We start from the raw sequence: 22,198 nt of genomic DNA on the forward strand, positions 1-22,198 counted from the left end.
CCCCAACCCAGTACAGAGTCCCACAGCACACAGCCAGCTCTGGTGTCTCCTATGCCAGCGACCGCAACAGGTAATACTGAGGCACTAAGACCTTGTCCACACAGCAACCAAGGCAATGCAGCTCCACCACCAGTGGTCTCTGCAATGAATCAGTAAATCGGACTCGTGCAATTCTATATTACCGAAGTCCAACAGGTCTTGCAATCACAAGAAAGACATCCAAGCAACCATTTCCATCCTTTGTTGGATCATGCACTGCCTGGGTGGCTGAAGTGGACTGCAACCCGGAGCGCAACAAGTCCAGCCCCATCCCTATCCAACAAGTCACTAGTGGGGCAGACCTACCATACGTGATGTTCTTAATATCCAGCAGTGTCTTGTCAGTGTCGTTGTAAACAAAAAGATAGTACGAACAATTGCATCTTTGCTTGGACCCAGAGGCCACTGCATCAAGAGAGCACCGCCACCTTACCAGAAGTCTAGTAACATGACTCGATGAGAAAAACCTTTCCCTCAAAGTTAGCAAAAATAAAAAAAGCTGGTCATTGAGATGTGATGAGAAAACTTTTCCCTCAAAGTTAGCAAAAATAAAAAAAAGCTGGTCATTGACTTGAAGTGGGTTAGTGCATATGCCCATTTTAGAGCAATGGTGCTGAGGTTGAAATCTTCAAGTTTCGAGGAGTGAACATCACCAATAACCTGTCCTGTATCACGTGCTCTATATAACTTTGCTCTAAACAACCATGTTGACACCACAGCCAAGAAAGATCATTGGTGCTTCGACTTTCTCCGGAGGCTAAAGTCTTTTTTTTTAAGTCAATGCAACATAGAAAGCATCCCAACTGGATGCGCAACAGTTCTGCATGTGACCACAAGAAACTGCAAATAGTTAAATAGTTGTGTCACAGCTCAACACAACATGAAAACCAGCTACTCCATGAACTCCATTTACTCTTACTCCTGACTCAGTAAAGCAGACATCAAGACCCCAACCACCTCAGACATTGTTCTTCTCCCTGCCATCAGGCAGAAGATACAAAAGCCTGAAAGCATATACCATCAGGCTCAAGGACAGCTTCTATTCTGCCATATTAAGGCTATTGCATGTTTTCTTAGTACATTAGGATGGACTCTAACTCAAAATCTCCAATACCTTGTTGTGACCTTGCATCTTACTTTCTACCTGCACACAGTTTCACTGTATTCTGCATTGATATTTTCCCTTCTACTACCTTATTGCTCTGTTAAAATGAATTGATCCATATGGGTTGGTATACGAGACAATTCTTTTTCTATTATACATGTGACAATAATTAACCTATTTATCAATTTCCATTCGAACATAGCAAACCATGTGAAGAAAAGAAAAAAAAAATCAGTGTGGGATTTTATCACCTGTTCCCACTTGGCTCAGTAATCCCTTTTGTCATTTCATCTCCCAACCACATCACGTACATTTTTGTGACATTTAAAAACTTGTTTTGTTCCAACGTTTCTGATGAGACGTCATTTACCAGAAACATTAAGCCTCTTATTTTCTCCATAGAAGCTCTGATGTGCAAAGTATTTCAGTATTTGCTGTAACAAGGTAAAGATTTACAGGAATTGCCTGACAGCACTTAATAGCAGTTGAACAGCAGTATGAGCAAACAGCTTATTGACAAGGAAATTTCAAAAGATAAATGAGACATGGTATCCAAAAATAAAGTGATAATATCTTAAAAGAAACAAAGGGTTTTACCTTTGACAGAAGTGGTGGCTACAGCGCACTACAATATGCATACAATGAATTGCCACTATTCCCATAAGAACAAGGCTGATTGGTCCCAACTGAAAGAAATTGTTCATAAATGTACCAGTTAATCTACTTACATGCTCATGCGCACAGAAAATCATAATTCAACACTGCTCATTTTGTAACAATGAAAATTGTAATCAGACTCAAGATTAGGAACACATCAACCCAACTAGTCCCTGGCAAATCAAACCATCTTCCTAGGACTAAGAAGATGTGGATGGCATGGACCAGTTGCCCATTCACAGCACATAACCCTCCAGGCCAAGTGCCTCTTGAACTTTGCAATTATACCCACCTTGACCACTTCCTGGGGCCAGTCATCTGGGCTACTCACCATGCTGTGTAAAAAAAATACCTCACGCCTCTTAAATCTCTCTCCTGTTATCTGAATCTGTGCTCTCTAGTTTTGGACTCCCAAACCCTGGGGAAGAGACGATGACTATGCATCATATCCATGCCCCTTATGATTTTATAACCTTCTATACAGTCACCCTCATTTCAAGCACTCTAGGGAGTAAAGATCTAGCATGGCCAACCTCTCCCTACAATTCATGTCTTTTAGCCCAGGCAGTATCCTTATAAATCTCTATTGTATTTCACACCTTCTCTCTAACTGATCAAGACCTCTGTAATTCATGTAACCTTCTCCACTATCAACAAGACCCCCAACTTAGTATCACCAACAAACACGAATCAAGTTAAATCCATTCTTACCCAAATCAGTTATATAATGAACTAGAGGTCCCAACACTGACCCAGAGCACCCCACTAATCACAGGCCTCCAGTCAGAGAATCGATTTTCAACCATCACACTCGGCTTCTTATCCAGCTAATTCTGAATCGACTCCACTAGCTCCCTAAATGCAATGGCCTTTCAGAGCAGCTTGCCATGTGGGATCTCGTCAAAGGCACAAGTCCATACAGACAATATTCACTCTCCTATCTTCATTTATCTCCTCAGTTACCTCTTCAATAAACTCAAAAAGACGTCATATGACATCCAATGTACAAAGCCATGCTGTCTATTCCTGATCAGGCCCACAAATGTGTCCCACAAAATTCCCGCCAGTATACTCCCTACAACTGAACTCAATCTCCCCAGCCTGTAATTACTTGACCTATCCTTGAACAATGGAACAATAGTAGCCACCGTCCAATCTTCTGGGACACCACCACCCAGCTATTAACAAAGCAAATATCTCGAACAGCACCTCCATGATTTATTCCCTGGCTGCCCTGAAGTCTAGGGTTGCACTTGGTCAAGCCTTGGGGATTTGCCCACCGTAATGCACTTCAAGGCTACAGATATCTCCTTCCTTGCAACTTGCATATAATCCAACACTACTACTACCCTAATTTCTCTAGCACCCATGATATTCTCCTGAGTAAACACTGAAGAGAATTAAATATTACCATAAATATCTCAGCCAACTCCTGTGGCTCTGCATATAAGCGGCCACGATGGTCTTTAAGAAGACCTAGTTTCACCCACATCATCCTTCCTTTTACTGTTAATAGAGCTGAGAAACTTCTTGGGGTTACCTTTAACCTTGCCTGCCAAAACCATCCCACACCCTCTTTTTGCCCTCCTGATTTTCCTCTTAAGCCTGTTCTTAAACTTCTTCATACTCGTTGAGGGATTCATTCATACTCAGCTGCCTAAAAAAGATGTACACTTCCTTCTTTTTCTTGATCAGTCTCAATATCTCCTGAACTTGGTATGTTTATCCTTCACCCTAACAGGAACATACTGTCCTTGGACTCTACATATGAATTTGCTTAATACCTACCACTTGCCAACTGTTTCTTTGCCTTTAAGTAGAGTCACCCGGTCAATCCCAGCTAGATCCTAACTAATATCCTCAAAGTTGGCCCTATTCTAGTTCAGGACATCACCCTGTGGTCATGTTCTATTTTTTTCCATCACTATTTGACAAACTCTATCCCTTCCAACCTCTTAAAAAAAAAAGCTTGAAATGGCAGAGAAAATTTACAAGGATGTCGCCAGTACTTGAGGACCGGAATTACAGGGCAAGGTTAAACAGATTAGGGCTTTACCCCGGAGAAGAGGAGAATGAGGGGGAAATCTTAGAGGTATACAATATTGAGCGTATACAATATTATGAAGCATATTATTTATAGTGAATGTATATAGGTTTCTCCCCCCTCAGATTGGATGAGAATAGGCCTACAGGCCATAGGTTTGGGGTGAAACGCAAAATATTTAAATGGAATCTGAAAGAAACCTTATTCACTCAGAGGGTAGTGAGTGTAGAATGAGCTACTGGAAGAGGTAAATATGGGTTCCATTTTTAAAATTAAGAATATTTTGGATAGGTGCATAGATTGGAGGGATTTGGAGTAATTTGGAGTAATATAGTCCAGACGCAGGTAGATGGGACTAGGCAAAGGAGCCATTTATTTAGTGGTGTAGGGCAGAGTAGACCCTTCCAGCCAAGCTGCCAGCAACCCCTGACAAGCACAATTAACCTTAACCTAATCAAGGGACAATTTACAATGATCAATTAACCTACTAACCAATACATCTTCAGACAGTGAGAGGAAACCCAAGGACCCAGGGAAAGCACACACAGTCCACGGGGTGAAGGTACAGAACTTACAGAATAGCACCAGAAATGAACTCCAAACTCGGGAACACTCTGAGCTGTAATACCACCATGCTCACAGCTACACTATCGTGGCATCCCAAAGGATCAGTGGTCCTATCTGCTCTTTAACTATCAATATGGCCATTTTGATTGCTAGGCTTACACTCTTCGGTTGTTGCATGGACCTGTCTTCTCACCGACTTCACTTCTGAAGTCCTACCCTACTCCTGCAGACCCAGTCTGAACTGTCCCTAGTGGCAAAAGCAAATTTCCTCACTTGGACACACATTCCCAAACAATTCAACTGCAAGCCATCCCTCTTGTAAAGGTCACCTCTACCAAGCTGTCCAGTTGTCAAATTGAACAGTAACAAATGTTTTTTGACTTTCTGAAGCTATAATACACCCCAAGCAATTTTTAAACCAAGGTAGAATACCCTTTCTTAATAACATCACAATCTTGAATACGAAATAATAAATTAATTTAAATTACTTGAACTTCAAACACAAATTCCTTTTGCATTATTTTTTGGTTAAAGTTTTCTGATTCATAGCAACCTTTTTAGTTTACGTGTTTGAATTTCAAACCTATTTTAGACAGGATTCAATGCTTTCTACAAAGTGTCAAATCATAAAACATCTCATGGATGAAAATGCTAATGGTATCATACGAAGTTCAGAAAGTTAAGAGCTCATAAACATTATTTAACTTGGCTGAAGCATGCAAATATTATTGAAATAAAATGTAATTCTTCTTGATCTATTCAGCAAAAATACAAATTTTCAAAACAAAATCTCTTTAAATACTACACAGTAGGTCTTACCATAAGCCCTGCATTTTTTATTGCAAGTGGTAAACCTAACAGTCCAGTTCCAATATTTCCCTTCAACAAATGAATTAATGTTTGTGTGAACCTGTAACAAAAACAAAATAACTGATCATCATTTGCTTTAATGTACCAATACTTCACTTGATAAAATAACATTTTTATTAAATTTAGACTTTGCTGATTTCCTTAGAGGGGCACCTGACAAAGACCCGTATTAGTTGAATTTGTGCAGGTTAGAGAAGGCAGAAAATCAGCAATGAGCATGTCAATGAACATCAGATAACAATATCCATTTACAAAATGTCTCTAAATTACTAAAAACAATTACTTTTGCTTTTGAAGTGACATCTGGACAAGGCCAACCAAGGTTCAAAGCAGTACAATTCAGAGCATTGTTTCAACATTTACTGAAACTGATACCTACCAATGCATAATGAAATATTATAAGCAATATCACCAAAAATTTCAAAAATTCTTCAAAGTATAATTCAAAATATTTCAAACCTGTTTGTCATTTACTTTCAAAGTCTACCCAGGTTTGTTTGTTTACTTACACACACACACACCTCCTTTTAATAAATAATACAAACAGGCCTGAAATGATTGATACTAACATCTTTCTTTGTGAAAATTCCTTCTGTGTCCAGTTTTTCTCTTGTTAAAGCCCAAATATTCCTGACCCAAATATTCCAATTAGCTCTACGTCAACAAGTTTCACTGAGGAGCTGTTATGGGGAAGTAATCCAAAATTATTGTACAGAGATAAGAACGCCAAATCAGTTTCCCTGAAAGTAGCATCACAAATAGACAGGGTGTGAAAAGCAGTGTCTGGCACATTACCCTTACTGAGACAGAGCACTGATTATAGGAGTTGAGAAGTTACAGTTGTACAAGATGTTGATGAGGCCAAATGAGAGTATTGTGTACAGTTTTGGTTAACCTGTTAGGGTAAATATGTAATTTAACTGGAAAGAGTTTCAAAAAAAGACTTACAATAATGTTGCCAGAACTCAAGGACCCGATTATAGGAAGAGGTTGAGCAGGTTTGGATTTTATTCACTGCAGCATTCGAGACAGATGTCTGCAGAGGTGTATATAATCATGAGGGGCATTGACAAGACAAATCCAAAGCTGTTTTCCCCAGAGAAAAGGAATCAGAAACTAGGTCTTAGGTGTAAATTGAGAGGAAAGATTTAAAAAGGAACCTCTTCAAGCGGTGGGTGTTGTGTAAAATTATATTGTGTAGTAAATCAGGACCAACTTAGGTGGTCAGCTTAGTCAGAACCAGTGAGTTTCCATGCTGCATTACTAAATGACTGTCAGGAAGTTGCATGAATAAGGCTTATGTCTATCACAGCCTTTTCAGTCTACTACCAGATTTGTAAACTAAAGCTACACAAAAGGCCCGCAGTCTCTTACTGCTGATAGCATGTGTCAATTTTGGTCAATTATGAGTTACACATACATCTTGAGGATGCTGACTACAGACTACCAGAATCACAGGGAATATAACCATATTCTGGAATTAAACATTTGCTATACAGAAATGATCTTCCACCAGTTACAATCGTGCTAGTCACATCAAGTAGCAGCTTATAGACACACAAATTTACTGGAGCGCCTGAAGGGCCAAAAATATAACCTAGTAGCTTATAATTGTTGAAGGCATTATTTAAATTTTATAAAGAACAAAATGACTTCATGTAATGAGGTAAGAAATTAGCCATTTCATGCAATTTTGGAGAAACAATGATGACATCCAGGTAGAAAATATCAAATCTGCCCCCCCACCCCTCCGCACAAAAATCAGCATGCAAATCATTATCTGATCTGACAGTACCACTGACCAGGCCAACTTTTACTGTCCACAGATGATTGCCCTTGCTTCAGTCTACAGAGTGAAGTTCTCCAAATAAAGCTACTTGGCAACAAGCTCTATAATCTATCTTTACCCAAAGCAAAAGTGAATGCACCATCCTTCTTCACATCAAATCATTTTAAGAACTCCCAGTACTACTTCGTCAACTGGCAAAAACATGCACTTGCAACATTGTGCTTGAACACCTGTTTTTGCTGGAACTGATTTTAAAATCCCTGCTTCAGTGCTTTTTAATCTCTTTTGTTCATAGCTAGAAACAAGCAAAAACTTCTTAACACAGAGAAGTACAGTATTTATTCCAACTGGAGGAGGAAGTGTTGGGGGGGGGGGGAGACACCATTTTGAAAGATTAATCTGCTCAACTATCCATTGTATCAAAAGCTAAGACTTCTTCACACACACACAACAGAAAATTAGTATCCAAGTGACCAGCTCTTACCTTGAAATGGTTTTCCCCTAAATCAAATAGAAACAACTTAATATACGATCCACTAGATACCGTCTATACACTTCAAAACCATTTGAACCAGCCTTCTGTTTGTATAGTTAGTCATTGAATAATGGCTCCATTCAATGGGGCTCATGCAGAAATCTGAAGAACATGATTATACCCTGCACAATTTGATATAATAAAGGGGACTAAATGCAATCCCTGGCATTACTTTTGACTTTGACCACATTCTGCTTTAAAGCCAAGTTTCCATCAATGATACACTTAATTTTTGAATATGACTTTTGGTACAAAACTTGTCAAAAAATTTCTTGACATCCAGGTAGGAAGTATCAACTCTGCCCCGCACTCCACCCTGCACAAATCAGCAATTTTCATATCTGTTAGATTAAACATCTAATACACACACCGCATTTAATACTTGACGTGGAGAACATTAACTCAGCAATGATCTATTGTAGTCTGAAATTTAAATACTATACTTCAATATTTTCAGATATTTAAATCAGTCAACAACTTGAACTATATATTATTTCACCTTTGCCCAAACATCACTCCAGTAGCCAAAAAAAAACAACTGACATTTTTTTTTGAGATCATAGGAAAACCAAAACATTTATACAGCATAGAGAACAATCTTACTTAAACTACAGGGGTTTTTTAAAAACAATTTTAGCATATCGTCCAACAATTCTTTCTTGGCTTTCTACATCTTCACTGATACTCTCAAATCTATCCAAAACCAACTCTGGTCTCTGAGCAAATATATTTTAAAACACCTACAAAAAAAACTTTGAAGAAAGAAAGAGACCATCTCTTAACAGGTCAGTCTAAAGCTTCACCAGCTAATGTGGTATGGTATTCAGGATGTGAAGTGTTAGGAAACAATAATATAAGATAAAATCAATCCTTCCTTCAGTATAAAGGAGTGTTTTAAAGAACCGTATTACAACTGAAAACTAAATTAAGGTAACAAGTACTTACGATATGCCCTGTTCATCCCCAGTTTGCCGCAAATGCAAACCTGTTAACTCAGATTCCTGCTCTTCCTCAGACACTTCCTCAGAAGTGTGGGTTACTTCTATTAGAGGATTCATAACTTCCATGTCTGCAACACCAAAAGCATATTACACAATTTTTAATTATTCAGTACTTCTGTAATTTGGATTTATGCATTCCACAATTACAAGACAAACACAGTATTGTTCTGGTCAAAATTTGGGTTGAAGTGTATGGAAGTAGATAATTATGTACTAGAATTATCTGGAATGCAGAAAATTACATTTATGGAAGATGTAAATCCACTAAATGCAGTAGAATGACAAACTTAGCAGCAACCAAAAAACAAAAAAAATTAGCAACTGAAATGATGTCACATGATGCTCCAGGAAAGCAGAAGTAGTTGGATATCCTAACCACCAACAGCATGTTTTACCTACAATGTCATTTTTTGAAACTCTTAATTTCTTTCAATAATTATTTCCACTGTCACATACCCCGTAACTGGGTTGCCAAACCAGCAGAAATGGAACACTCGTTTGGAGTCTGGATTACTAGGAACTAATAAAGTTTTATTAAAGAAACAAATAATAGTGCTCTAATCGTAAGGATATAAATGTAACAGGTTAGTAATGATAATACACACCTATACACAGAACTAGGGTAATAGGAATCAACCAAGCTCTATCGCAGCCTAGGGGTAAAATGATCAGTCTTAAGTGACGCACAGTTCACTTCAGCTTAGTGCAGTTCGCAGTAATCGCTGTTGTACCACTGGGGGGGGGGGGGTGCAATTTGGTTCAGGTAGACCATTGATGTCTTCTATCCCGCTGTGGTCACCGACTGTGACCCCTCCGTTCCGGATGCGATCGTTCTTCCGCGGTGAACCCAGCACCCAGGCAAGGGTGGACACACACACCAGGTTCCCACTGATCATACCTTTACACCCTGTGAGCCTATGGTTGGTTCCCACAAACCAGACCTCCAAACTCCCACCACTTGTGGGGGCACACCGCACTTTCCAGGGTCTCGTTGTCTCGTGGTGTGTCGTGCCTTAGCGAACTTGCTCTTTTTATCCCCCTGCTGGGGTATCGCCTGTCCATCAAACTTCAAACAGTTCAGGTTCAAAGCAACCAGTCTGTCAATATTCTGAAGTGTGTTTCTTTTCCGTTAATCCTTCTCTCCTCTCATTAGCATTTTGAATGTTTCTCCATTGTCTCTCTTATCTCTCTCATTAGCATCAATCATCCAATAGCTTGGTTTGGCGTCACACCACCTTATGCATTCAATCAGGTTTCTAGTATTCAAGTCCAAGTTCACGTTCAACTTCAACTATCATTCAACCATGCATGAATATAACCAAACAAAACTGAGTTCCTTTGGGGACAAGGTGCAAAACACATTACCAACAGCATACAGCAAGCAGCACAAATGGTTACAGTATCAGAAACACAAAGTCACAAAGAAAATTTAATATAGCCCAAGTCCCTGACTGGCATGACTGTCCAGCTTGTTCTTCCACCAATCAAACAGCAGAGGGCAGCGCCCAAACCAGCACGATTCCAGCATGCCCTACAGAGGCTCCTGCTCTCTCCGATGGGCGGCTGCAACAGACCACTACGTCCAGGACAACCCCACAGCCAAGGCCAAGTCCTCACCACAACTCAAACTCACCCGCTGTCAGACTTGCCAATGAATGGACTTGCAGTATTGTACGGTATCAATGTCCAACAAGACCTTGCAATCTCAATAAAAACATCCAAAATAACCACTCGCACACCATCTCGACACAATGGTACACAAGGCCACCCAACAGCACAACGACGATACACAATAAGTCCAGCTCCATTGCTATCAAGAAACTCTCTGATGAGATTGTCCTGCAGTACCTGATGCTCTGAACATCCAGCAGTGACTTGCAATTTCAAAAAACCTACAAGAAAGAACACACCTTTGATTGGACCCCAATATTCTATTTATATATTCTATTTATAAAAACTTTTTAAGCTATAACAATGCTATAAACCCAGCCTTTGGGCTAAATTTCAGTTGGTGACAAACTAATGGCTCATACTATTCATCACATGTACATCTTTCCCCGACGTTCCAGCCATGAGTCCAAAAGATGCCTCACCTTCTACGCTCACTTATCCCTTAGCTATTAGACAACACTAACTTCATACCACTATAATGGTCCTTCTCAATGTTAAAGATATTGCTATGGGCTCCAAGTGCTTGGATTCAAACTGTATCTGTAGTCCACCATGTTGTGATCACTACTACTCTCGGGATTCTTAGTCCCAACAATTTTTATTAATCCACCTCATTATACATGAGCATATGTACAATCACCTGCTCCAGGGTAAATCCTGCAACATATAGGATGCTATGAAAGCAGTTAGCCGACTATTACAGATCAGGGCGTCGGAGTTCAATTCTGACACCATCTGTAAGAAGTCTGTAGATCCTTCCCATGAGCACATGAGTTTCCTCTGGCTTCCTCCCACAGCCCAAAGTCATACAAGTTAGTAGGTTAATTAGTCACTATAATTAGAGTTAAACCAATGGGTTGCTGGGTGGTGTGACTCGTTGGACTGGATAGGCCTGTATCTCTACCTAAATAAATAGTGCACGAAGAAACAATCCCTGACACGCTCCACAAATTCCTCTTCTATGATGCCCTTGCCAGTTTGATAGTCCAATCAAAATGCAGATTAAAATAAGATAATTGCAGTAAAATACAGACAAGAGACTGCAGATGCTAGATGCAAATAAAAAATTGCTGGGAGATTTAGGTCAGGCACCATCTATAGATGCAAAAAGAATGGTCATGTTTCAGGTCAAGAACATGCATCGGGATGGAGAAATGTAGGTGGAAGATAGCAAGTATAAATAGGTGAGAGGAAAGAGCGAGGCAGCAGCTGGCAGCAAATGAGGACTGGATGGCAAAACTATAAAAAAAATTATTGGCAAGTAAAGTCAAAGAGAATTTATTTAGCTCAAATCAGTTTTAAAAGTACATAAAGTTCAGCGTATAACCAAGGAAAGGCTGTTCAGGCTACTCAATGACGATGAGGGAGATAGCATAGACAATTTCTACAATTGCAGAGAAAGTGTCAGGGAACAATGAGCAAACCAGGGAGTCCTAGAAAATAGAAAGGGGTGGGCAGGGGAAAATGTGACTGGTGATGACGCCTTGTTGCATTTGTACTTATTCAAAATAAAATAAATTAAATCCAGGGGATAACCGAGGAAAAACTGGAGCCCTTTGGATTTCATAAAAGTTGGACCCCTTTGGATTTCATAAAAGTTGGACAAAGGACAGCTCTGCTAGTGATTCATTCACTTTAAGTTACTAAATCCGTTAAAACTTCCTTTTTAAAAAAAGTGTATTCCATCCATTTCACCATTCTTCCCTAACTGCAACATCTGCATTATCCATCTTTTCAAAGAAGTCAGCTATGAAGTACTTGTCCTCTGCCCAACTGGTTATATTTATGGACACCACTTTTTCCTTTCTCATCCTCTGGATTTTGTATTTAATTGAAGTAAAGTAAATGTTTTGATATTTTAGTTGCCAATAGCTTACCATACTAAATGACAATGAGCACTTTTCAGGACCCGATGGAAATTTTGTTTAGACCTATAATCCCTAGACTCCACCCAAATTAAGAGCCATTGTAGAATCTACAACTAATCCCAAGGAAGACATAACAAAGTTTCTGATATTTAACAAAAGTGCCACAATCCCACCAAGGAGAATATTAAGGTGATGATGGGGGCTATGAAATGGAAGTGGGTAAACTGGTCAGAGCCATGTGTCAGACGTCGAACTAAATACCGCATAGCAGGGGTTCCCAACCTGGGGTCCATGGACCTCTCGGTTAATGGTAAGAGTTCATGGCATCAAAAAGGTTGGGAACCCCTGCCAATGCAGTCAAGGACTGTTCTCCATCCATTATGCACTGGCATAAAATTAATAGCATGTTGCTGAAATCAGACAAGTTTGTTGATTATGTTAAGCGTGTATGAAAAGTATATGATAATCATTTGGGCCTTGGCCCTAATCAGCATGAGCCTGCATTGTTTAATACTATTATAAATAGGTAGCAAACCACTCTGTACTGCTCATACTGGCTGGGAGGTAGAGCCTTTGGCAGAGGTTGTGACTGCACTACAGCACTACCAATGCCAAATCCACCATCAGCAACAGAGCAGAGGAGACCCACGCAGGCCCAACAGGATAATTCAGGGATCAAGCCAAGAGGAGAGGTAGAGGGAGAGGAAAACTACAAGGAAGAAATGCCTGTTTCAATGTCTCTGCTTAACAACAAGGAACCCACGCCCCTTTTACAGTAAAGAATCCATTTGGCCCATCCCCACAAAAGGAGACACTCTCACACATTTTCCCAGTAACTCATCCAACATTGGAACCTTTAGTTTCCCTGACCATAAACATCCAAATTAAAGAACTCCTTATCAGTACTGGGGAAGCCTACTCCACTGTTAAGGAATGTGATTATCCGACGATAGGGAAATCCTTAAACCCAGTCAAGGTGGTGGGCATTACTGACCAGTGCCATGTCCAATATAGCACCTTATACCATTCAAGGATGCACAAGAGAGCACCAATTCCTAATAGCTGCCAAGTTAGCAATTAATTTACTTGGGTGGGATCATTGCTGCAAATTGGACTGCACACTGATGTGTCCAATTTCAAGCCGTAGAAAGTAATTACCTACAGGCATGCTTCCTGGTGGAACAATAGCTACCCGATGCTCCCATGGCATGGTGGGCGAAGATCGTTGACACCAATATCACACACAAATTTTTAATTTGATTCAGCAACAGCCTTGGATCAGGCAACGTTTTCCAGATTACATAATAGTTCCATGGCACTGGTATCATCATCTAAACAGCACAACCTATTATGGCTTTGATGGCCGATACCAATTATGCAAGTAAACCAACCCCACCGCTTTAAACTCACTTTATTTTATAAGCATCTACTCTGTACCTCGGTCAACAAGGCATCAGCAATGAAACATTCAGAAGACATGAAAACAGTGTTCAATGGAAAGGCTTCATGGTGGCACAATGCAGAGTTTACGCTTTGCTGGGATATGAGGCAAAAGGCCTGGGGTCAATGTTCAAATGACTCCCTTCATGGATAACCCAAAAAGCTTACTCAGCAAGGCATGGGACAATCCATGATTTGCAAAACTCCAAGATATGACTGCTAATGGATCCCAATGGATCCCACTAAGCTCCCTTCAATGTGTGATTGTTAGTGCATGGAACAATAACTTGCAATTCCAGGCAGTAGCCTCCCAAACCAATAATACTTTATGTTGGATGTGTGCCCATTCCGTCATCACTGATGTGTCAGAGATGTGCTCCTTTACACTTCCCTTGAATGAAACCTGGTATAAAGGCAGCTTTGATAAAAAAAAATTCCTCTGCAGAAGCATGTGCCCTCCAAAGTGGAAATAAATGAGGAAATGAACTTGTACGTCTGAAGAAACATTAATCAAGGAAGCATAGGGGTGCTGGACTTAGGAATGGACCAATGTCAGTATGTCATCATCAGCAAGGACTGTAGCAAATTCCTTAGTTTAGTTAGTAAGTTCCTTAGTTTAGAACTTACCGGCAAGATGTACCAGTTGGTCGGCTGACTGATCTTTTGTATACTGCCCCGTGATTAGGTTCAGATTAAATTGGGGGATTGTTGGGCAGCAAGGCTCAAGAGGCCAGAAGGGCCTATTCTGCACAGGTGTTTGCAAATCAAAATAAAATCCTTATCCAAAATGGTGATAAAGTACCACATGGACTTCGGCTTCCTTCTGGTTGTTTGCAGAGGGGTCTGAGCCATGAGCCCTGCTGCCATTTTGTTGATCCAATTAGCTATATAAACAAAAGATGTGAATGTGGTAAAAAGGCAACTTAATATTTTCAATAAGGTGGTAGAAGAAAAGCCCTTTAACCATATAACAATTACAGCACGGAAACAGGCCATCTCGGCCCTTCTAGTCTGTGCCAAACTCTTACTCTCACCTAGTCCCACCGACCTGCACTCAGCCCATAACCCTCCTTCCTTTCCTGTCCATATAGCTGTCCAGTTTAACTTTAAATGACAACATCGAACCTGCCTCAACCACTTCTGCTGGAAGCTCGTTCCATACAGCTACCACTCTCTGAGTAAAGAAGTTCCCCCTCATGTTACCCCTAAACTTTTACCCTTTAACTCTCATGTCCTCTTGCTTGAATCTCCCCCACTCTCAATAGAAAAAGCCTATCCACGTCAACTCTATCTATCCCCCTCAATTTTAAGTACCTCTATCAAGTCTCCCCTCAACCTTCTACGTTCTAAAGAATAAAGACCCAACTTGTTCAAATTTCTCTGTAACTTATGTGATGAAACCCAGGTAACATTCTAGTAAATCTTCTCTGTACTCTATTTTGTTGACATCTTTCCTATAATTCGGTGACCAAAACTATACACAATACTCCAAATTTGGCCTCACCAATGCCTTAAACGATTTCAACATTACATCCCAACTCCTATACTCAATGCTCTGATTTATAAAGGCCGCATAGCAAAAGCATTCTTCACCACCCTATCCACATGAGATTCCACCTTCAGGGAACTATGCACCATTATTCCTAGATCCCTCTGTTCTACCGCATTCTTCAATGCCCTACCATTTACCATGTATGTCCTATTTTGATTAGTCCAACCAAAATGTAGCACCTCACATATATCAGCATTAAACTCCATCTGCCATCTTTCAGCCCACTCTTCTAACCGGCCTAAATCTCTCTGCAAGCTTTAAAAACCTATACTGGTGCAGATGGATACATATGTTGAGAGGTGGTTGGGAGAGATTGTTAAGCATCTGATAAAGTATATCAGCATCATGCTGGCTATAATAGTGGTGAGCTACAGATAGCACTACGCCAAGGCCACAGATTATACAGGGCTATAAGAGAGCTGTTTTTCTGTTCCCCATTTCTAAATTTCTAATAGAAACTCAGCCAGAAGCACACAGCATGATGATAATTAAAGGCTATCTTAGTTGCTCTTAGAGAAAATATTGGGGAGAGGGTGGGGAGGAACTGTGGAAAAATATGAATAATACAGTTACAAAAGGGTTATTAAATCTGCCTCCACGTGATCGAGTTTATAAGGAAATGTAAAGAAAAAGCAGAAGAGTCCGTTGGTGGAGAGCATGGTGCCTTCCCCCAACTGCTACCTTGCTAGAAAGATAATAAGGATTTCACTGTTAACTCAAGTTATTTACAACACCACCACTGGACACAAAGGCTTTTTCCTGTGTAATAATTCTGCAAATACCTGAAGACACTAGCAGAATGCCAGAAATGCACGAGTGTCAAGGGGCAGAAGTGAGTGTCATTGCTATTACTAAGGAGAAGGTGCCAGGGGAGCTGATGCCTGAAGGTAGATAAGCCACCTAGACCAGATGGAGTACACCCCGGTGTTCTGGAAGAGATAGCTAAAGAGATTATGGAAGCATTAATGATCTTTCAAGAATTGTTAGACTCTGAAATGCTCCCAAGGACTGGAAAATTGCACGTCACTCCACTCTTTAAGAAGGGAATGAGGCAGAAAAAATGAATTTACAAGGTCAGTTGTCCTATCTTCAATGGTTGGAAAGATGAACATAATAAGCACTTACAGTGTTACAGGAAAGCATGGACAGAAGATTGGCTGACTGTCAGGGGGTAAAGAACAGGAATAAATGGGGCCTTCTGTGGTTGGCTGCCGGTGACTAGTAGTGAACTGCAGTGGTCAGTGTTCCGACTGCTTCTTTTTAAATTGTATATCAATGATTTGGATGAAGGAATTGATAGCTTGGTGACCAGGTTTGTAGATGACAGAAAGACAGGCAGAGGAGCAGGCAGTGTTGAGGAAGCAGGGAGTCTGCAGAAGGACTTGGACAGATTAAGGGAATGGGCAAAGAAGTGGCAGGTGGACATAATGTAGGGATGTACATGATCATGCCCTTTGGCAGATGGAATAAAAGATATGGACTATTTTCTAAATGCGGAAAAATTCAAAAATCAGAGGTGCAGAAGGACTTGGAAGTCCTTGTGCAGGATTCCCAAAATGTTAACTTATAGGTTGAGTCAGTGTTAAGAAAGGTAAATGCAATGTTAGCATTCATTTTGAGAGGACTAGAATACAAAAGCAAAGATGTAATGCTGTGGATTTTAAGACATTGGTCAGACTGCATTTGAACTACTGACAGCAGTTTTAAGTTCCTTAGCTATGGAAGGATATACTGGCATTGGACAGGTTCCAGAGGAGGTTCATGATAATGATTCTGGGAATGAAAGGGTTAACATATGAAGAGCATTTGATAGCTTTGCGTCTGTACTCACTGGAGTCTATAAGAATGAAGGATCTCATTGAAACTTATTGAACATTGAAAGGTCTAGATAGAGTGGATGTGTTAAGGCCTTGTAGTTTTTGAAGAGGTCTCACAAATAACATTGGTTTACTTCGTTCAAAAAAATTATTTGACAATACTACAAATGCATTGATTTAACAACACAATGCAGAGATGTCACTGTGAATGTAAAGAAAATTATGTACATTTGTATTTTCTGTACATTTTAAAAAAATTATCCAAGTCCTCAACCAGTCCAACAAGGCAGTCTCAACAGACAGTAGTAAAGTCTCAAGTTGAGCTCAATTTCAAGGAAGCAGTTTTTCTTTTGGGAGCACTTGCTTGCCCTGCCCATGTATTCAAGTTCAACAACCTCCATTTAAAAAAAAGTGCAGATCAGTAAATACTTGAAGTCCTTTTGACAACATGACTAAAGTTTAAAAAAAGGTCTTTTTCGCATAATCAAAGATCCCTAACAATACAAATGCTGGGCTATCTTCAGCTTGATATATAAAAACTAAGATACTCTAAACATTGGAAATCTGAAATAAAACCAAAAGGTTCGAAATACACGGCAGGTGAATTAGGAACAAACACAATTGCTGGTTATCTGAAATTGCTGAGCACAAATGTTAATTCTGGAAACTATAATCTGCCAAGAAAAAACACAAGATCCTGTTCCTTCAACTAACAGTGGTCCAAACACTGATGAGGAGAGCAAGTACAACAAAAAATTAAATTGACAGGCAAATGGAAACTTAGACAATGGAAGGATTCTACAATGCAATCATCCAATCTACACATATTTTTCAATACACTGAAACCCACTGCACAGAATGCAGCCCTCTCAATTAGGCTACGTCCAGACTATGCCAGATAATTTTGAAAACGAAGCTTTTTCTCTTCGTTTTGACCCTCCGTCCACATTGAACCGGCATTTTTAGCCCCTGAAAACGGAGATTTTAAGAAACAGTCTCCAGAGTGAATAAATCTGAAAACGCCTAACATCCATTGCAGTGTGTACGGGGTAAGCGGAGCTTTTTAAAACCGCTGTCATGACGTGCCGGAACAGATGGCGGCAGCACGGCATATCATTGTTTTCTCCTTCTTCTTACTACTTTATTGTCGCCAAAACAATTGCTACTAGAGCGTACAATCATCACAGTGATATCTGATGCTGCGCTTCGCAGATCCTAACAATTTCAGAACAGACTGCAACGAGACTGAAGCTAGAAGAGTTAGAAATGTACTCACCAAATACTTCGACCCATAGCTTACCGAATAAATAAGTATACTCACTTTGCCCTGTTTTCTGTCCTTGTTTGTATGAAGGTGGTTTACCTATTTATGCAAGTACTTCTCTAACAATAGATGTGTAACAGCCTAATGTAACATTGTATGCAAATACAAGATAACACTGACACAGTCATGTTTTACACACTTAACAAGGTGCTTTATTAATACAACAGAGTTAGTCAGTTTTTCAATGTTCGCCGTCAGCTGGGTCATACTGTCCATGAACTCCCTGTCGGTTGCCTCCATACACTCCAGTATTTGTTTTTTCAGTTTTAAGTCCTCCTGCGCGAGAGCCAAGAGCAATTCCTTTTAAGTTTTAATACTCTGTAACTGGACAAACGCACACCAAGTATACAGTTTCCTCTTCGCTTGTTTTCTGCGTGTCCTGCGCATGCCCAGTGGAGGAGATTTGCCCAAATATCCGTCTAATGTGGACAGAGGTATTTTGAAAAACACTTAGTGTAGATGCCTGTCGTTTTTACTCGAAACCGGCGTTTCAAAATTATCCGGCGTAGTGTGGACGTAGCCTTAGTGTTTTACTGAGTGCTTGTGTCCTTGCCTTTGGGGAGAGTAACAAGTAAAACGGCAGGTGTTGCATTTCCTCCATCACGTGGTAAGATGGTTCAAGAGAAAGATAATAAAGTCTGGAAGCAGCAAAATGAACATGGGGTCACAAAGGAACAGTCCATTGTAAATGCTGAAAGAACAAGATGTGCCTCCTCTTTAAATTAAAAAGGCAAAAAAATCAGAGGATGATATATCCAGGATCCAAATACCTCAGACAAGTATTTCACTCCCACTTAGAATTATCAGTGTATGCTGACACAATGGTTTCCCAAACATCAGCAAAACCAGACGTAGAATACCTGACTACTTTGTGGAATCCTTTCAGCCAGGGAGGGTGACCCAGCTTTATCTCATTTAACACTCCATCCTCTCCTACTTCAACATCTGCCTTTGGCTTCTTACTGTTATAATAAGAAAGCTCAACAGTTCTCAACATCAAATTCAATAACTTCAGATAACAAGCTATTCTACAAGACACAAGAGCAGAAAAAGGCCATTCCCTCATGTCTGATTTATTATCTACCTCAAACCCATTCTCATGCCCTCTCTGTGCCCTGACTGATCAAGAACTCATCAACCTCCACTTCAAATATGCCCAATTACTTGGCCTCCACAGCTAATGAATTCCACATATTCACCACCCTCTGGTAAATGAAAATTTTCCTCATCCCTGTTCTAAAAGGACATCCTTTTGTTCTTAGGCTGTGCCCACTGGTGCTAGACTCTCCCACTACAGGAAACATTCTTTCCACATGCACTCTGTCCAGGCCTTTCAATTTCAATAGGTTTCAATGATGTCCCCCACCCCCTTCGTCCTTCGAAACTCAGGCCCAGAGCCAACAAACAATAACGCTTTCATTCCTGGAATCATTCTTGTGAAGCTACTCTGGACCCTCTCCGACATGAGCATATCCTTTCTTAGATAAGGGACCCAAAACTCTTCACAACACTCCAAGTGCAATCTGACCAATGCTTTATAAAGTCTCAGCATTACATCCTTGCTTTTACATTCTAGTCCTCTTGAAATGAATGCTAACATTGCAGATGCCTAACCACTGACTCATCCTACAAGTTAACCTTTCGAGAATCCTGCACAAGGACTCCCAAGTCCCCTTGTACCTCTGATTTTTTTTTAAATTTCCTCTCCATTTAGAAAATAGTCTACGCCTTTATTCCTTCTGCCAAAGTGCATGGCCGTGAACATCCCTGCACTAACGTGAAAAGAACAGGGCCCAACACATATGGACCCTTATGGAACACCACTATTCCAATTTGCAGGCCTGGACAAATCTAATGAACATTTAACCACTTGGAAATTTAATCCAATTCCTCTTTCCACTACCTAACCTGCAGAGTTTTATCAATCACTCTGTTGCTGTTTGAGATTGCCAGGAACATCTGTAGTGATCTCCATAGGTTCCAGTTTGATTTTTTCCCCTCTCATCTTTTCATTTATCTCCTCTTTAAATCCATCTAGCAAGACTTCACCACACTACCTCAGCCAGCACCACCACCAGTTACATCATTTGGTCTTGGTGATGACAGATGTACCCTTTTAATCTCTCCATCTCTTCTCTACAAATTAAAAATGTTTCTTTAACTTCAGTTCAGATAATAGATCAACCTGAAACATCAACTCTTTCCAGATGATGCCTGATCCCATTAAGTATTTCCAGCATTCCATCCAGCTTGACATCCAATTACAAAAAGCAAATCACAAGCAGAAAAGATCTCACGAATGTACAGCAAAATTACAGAAATAGCTAATTTCTAAGAGATTCAGTACTACATTTTAGAAAACATACAATACCCATCAATTCACTATAAATAACAGCCACTCATCTAATACATTTTAAGCTGCATTTTTGAAGACAAATTTATCACTTAAGAGATATATTTTAAAACCAAACTAGTTCTAAAAATAAAACCGTCAGAGGATAACCAATTTTCTCCATGAGGAACTAAGAAACACCAGCCTAGTTATTCAAATTATTTCCTATCACTCTTATAATGAAATAGTTTATAAGGACGTGCAAAGTCTCAGAAATGCTTTCATTTTGCGTCTGACACCGATTTTATTGGTTCTTTCACTCAACGTTAGTGTTGTTCCATATCGCAGTTTTCATATGTTGTTTATCATTCATTTCTTCACATTAAGACACGGTCTGGCCACACCTTTTAATAATGATTGATAACCAGGACATTTTTAATTGGCTTAGGCCCTAAATGCAACGCAACACACGGATCAAAGGTTTTATTTAAGATTAATCCTCATTTAGGCAATTATTTCCCAATAATTACATGGGTAACATTACGAATTCATTTAGAACATACTGAGGCAAGATAATTTAAATGCCCTAATACTGCCAGTTTCATTGACAATAGATTACAAAATGCTGAAGTTTCTTCAGAAGCAAGGAATTGACGATTCGATACTACAGCCGCCTTCTTAGCCAAATCCCCGTTTTCCTGGAAGCTGCTTCATTTCATTTCACGAACACACTCGCCCCAGACTCGGACTGAGCCGTCGCAACCCCTTGGCGCCATTACTTGGTTCCTGAAGGCTGGCCCGGGAAAAGCGCTGCCCGCCCGCCCACCCGCCCGCTCACTCACCCATCTCGTCTCCGGCGTCCATAGAGGCGACACGCCACGACTCGGCACGACAAGCCGTCCTCCCGCAGCCCGGCTCGCCTCAAAAAAGAATCCTAGGCGAGTGAACGGAGAAACGGGCGCCGCAAGAGGACCGCGGGGGCACAGGAGACTGCAAATGCTGGAATGTGGAACGAACGTCATTCATCTAAAGGCGAGGAAATAACCCTACCGACAGTGGCGAGCAGTAAATGGAACCGAACCCTATCCCGTTCCCTCCCACAGACACGACACGACACTAGAGGAGGCAAATTCAAAGCAATGACGGCTGAGGCGGCGGCGGCGCCTTTCGTTAACACGGCCGCCTTCGCTCGATATACTTCGAAATATCATCTACTTGCAGTGTCAATCACAAAGCTAGCCCCACGAACGCTGGCGTTACTAAAACTGCTAACTAACGGGCCACTGTGCCGACCGCAAACAGCAACTCAAACCGAATCCGGGAGAAAACATGCGCAAATTCACCCCAGTTATGAACATGCGCATTTGCAGTCCCTGCTCAGTCTCTGAACTTCACTGGACGTGGAAGTTATTTTCTGCTTTTTGTACTTTCAGAACATATCCAAAAGATTACTTTGAACGAGATGTTTAGTTTATTTCCTATACATATTTTCTACTTGTTTGGTATAAATTGCTAATGGAAGCCGCGCCTAATCATCTGGTTAATTTCAGTTTGTTTAGCTAGATCTTGGTTACAACTTTTGCACAG

The 22,198-nt window shown here is 40.4% G+C and overlaps 1 protein-coding gene across 3 annotated transcripts in view; it reads right to left on the reverse strand.

Moving 5' to 3' along the window:
- Positions 1-21,951, reverse strand: part of slc36a4 (solute carrier family 36 member 4) — a 270,519-nt gene extending 248,568 nt beyond the window's left edge. Inside the window, exons 1-4 of one of the 3 annotated variants that reach the window (XM_072263375.1) lie at positions 21,454-21,951; positions 8,552-8,675; positions 5,232-5,322; positions 1,742-1,830 (exon numbers count right to left, since the gene is read on the reverse strand). In XM_072263375.1, coding sequence (XP_072119476.1) covers positions 1,742-1,830; positions 5,232-5,322; positions 8,552-8,675; positions 21,454-21,475 — 326 coding nt within the window. In that variant the 5' untranslated portion in view covers positions 21,476-21,951. The remainder of the gene's footprint in view (positions 1-1,741; positions 1,831-5,231; positions 5,323-8,551; positions 8,676-21,453) is intronic. The other 2 variants (XM_072263376.1, XM_072263378.1) reach the window with 2 other exon arrangements.
- Positions 21,952-22,198: the final 247 nt, after the last annotated feature.

The sequence above is a fragment of the Mobula birostris genome, chromosome 7 (genome assembly GCF_030028105.1).
Source record: "Mobula birostris isolate sMobBir1 chromosome 7, sMobBir1.hap1, whole genome shotgun sequence".
NCBI classification, from domain to species: domain Eukaryota; kingdom Metazoa; phylum Chordata; class Chondrichthyes; order Myliobatiformes; family Myliobatidae; genus Mobula; species Mobula birostris.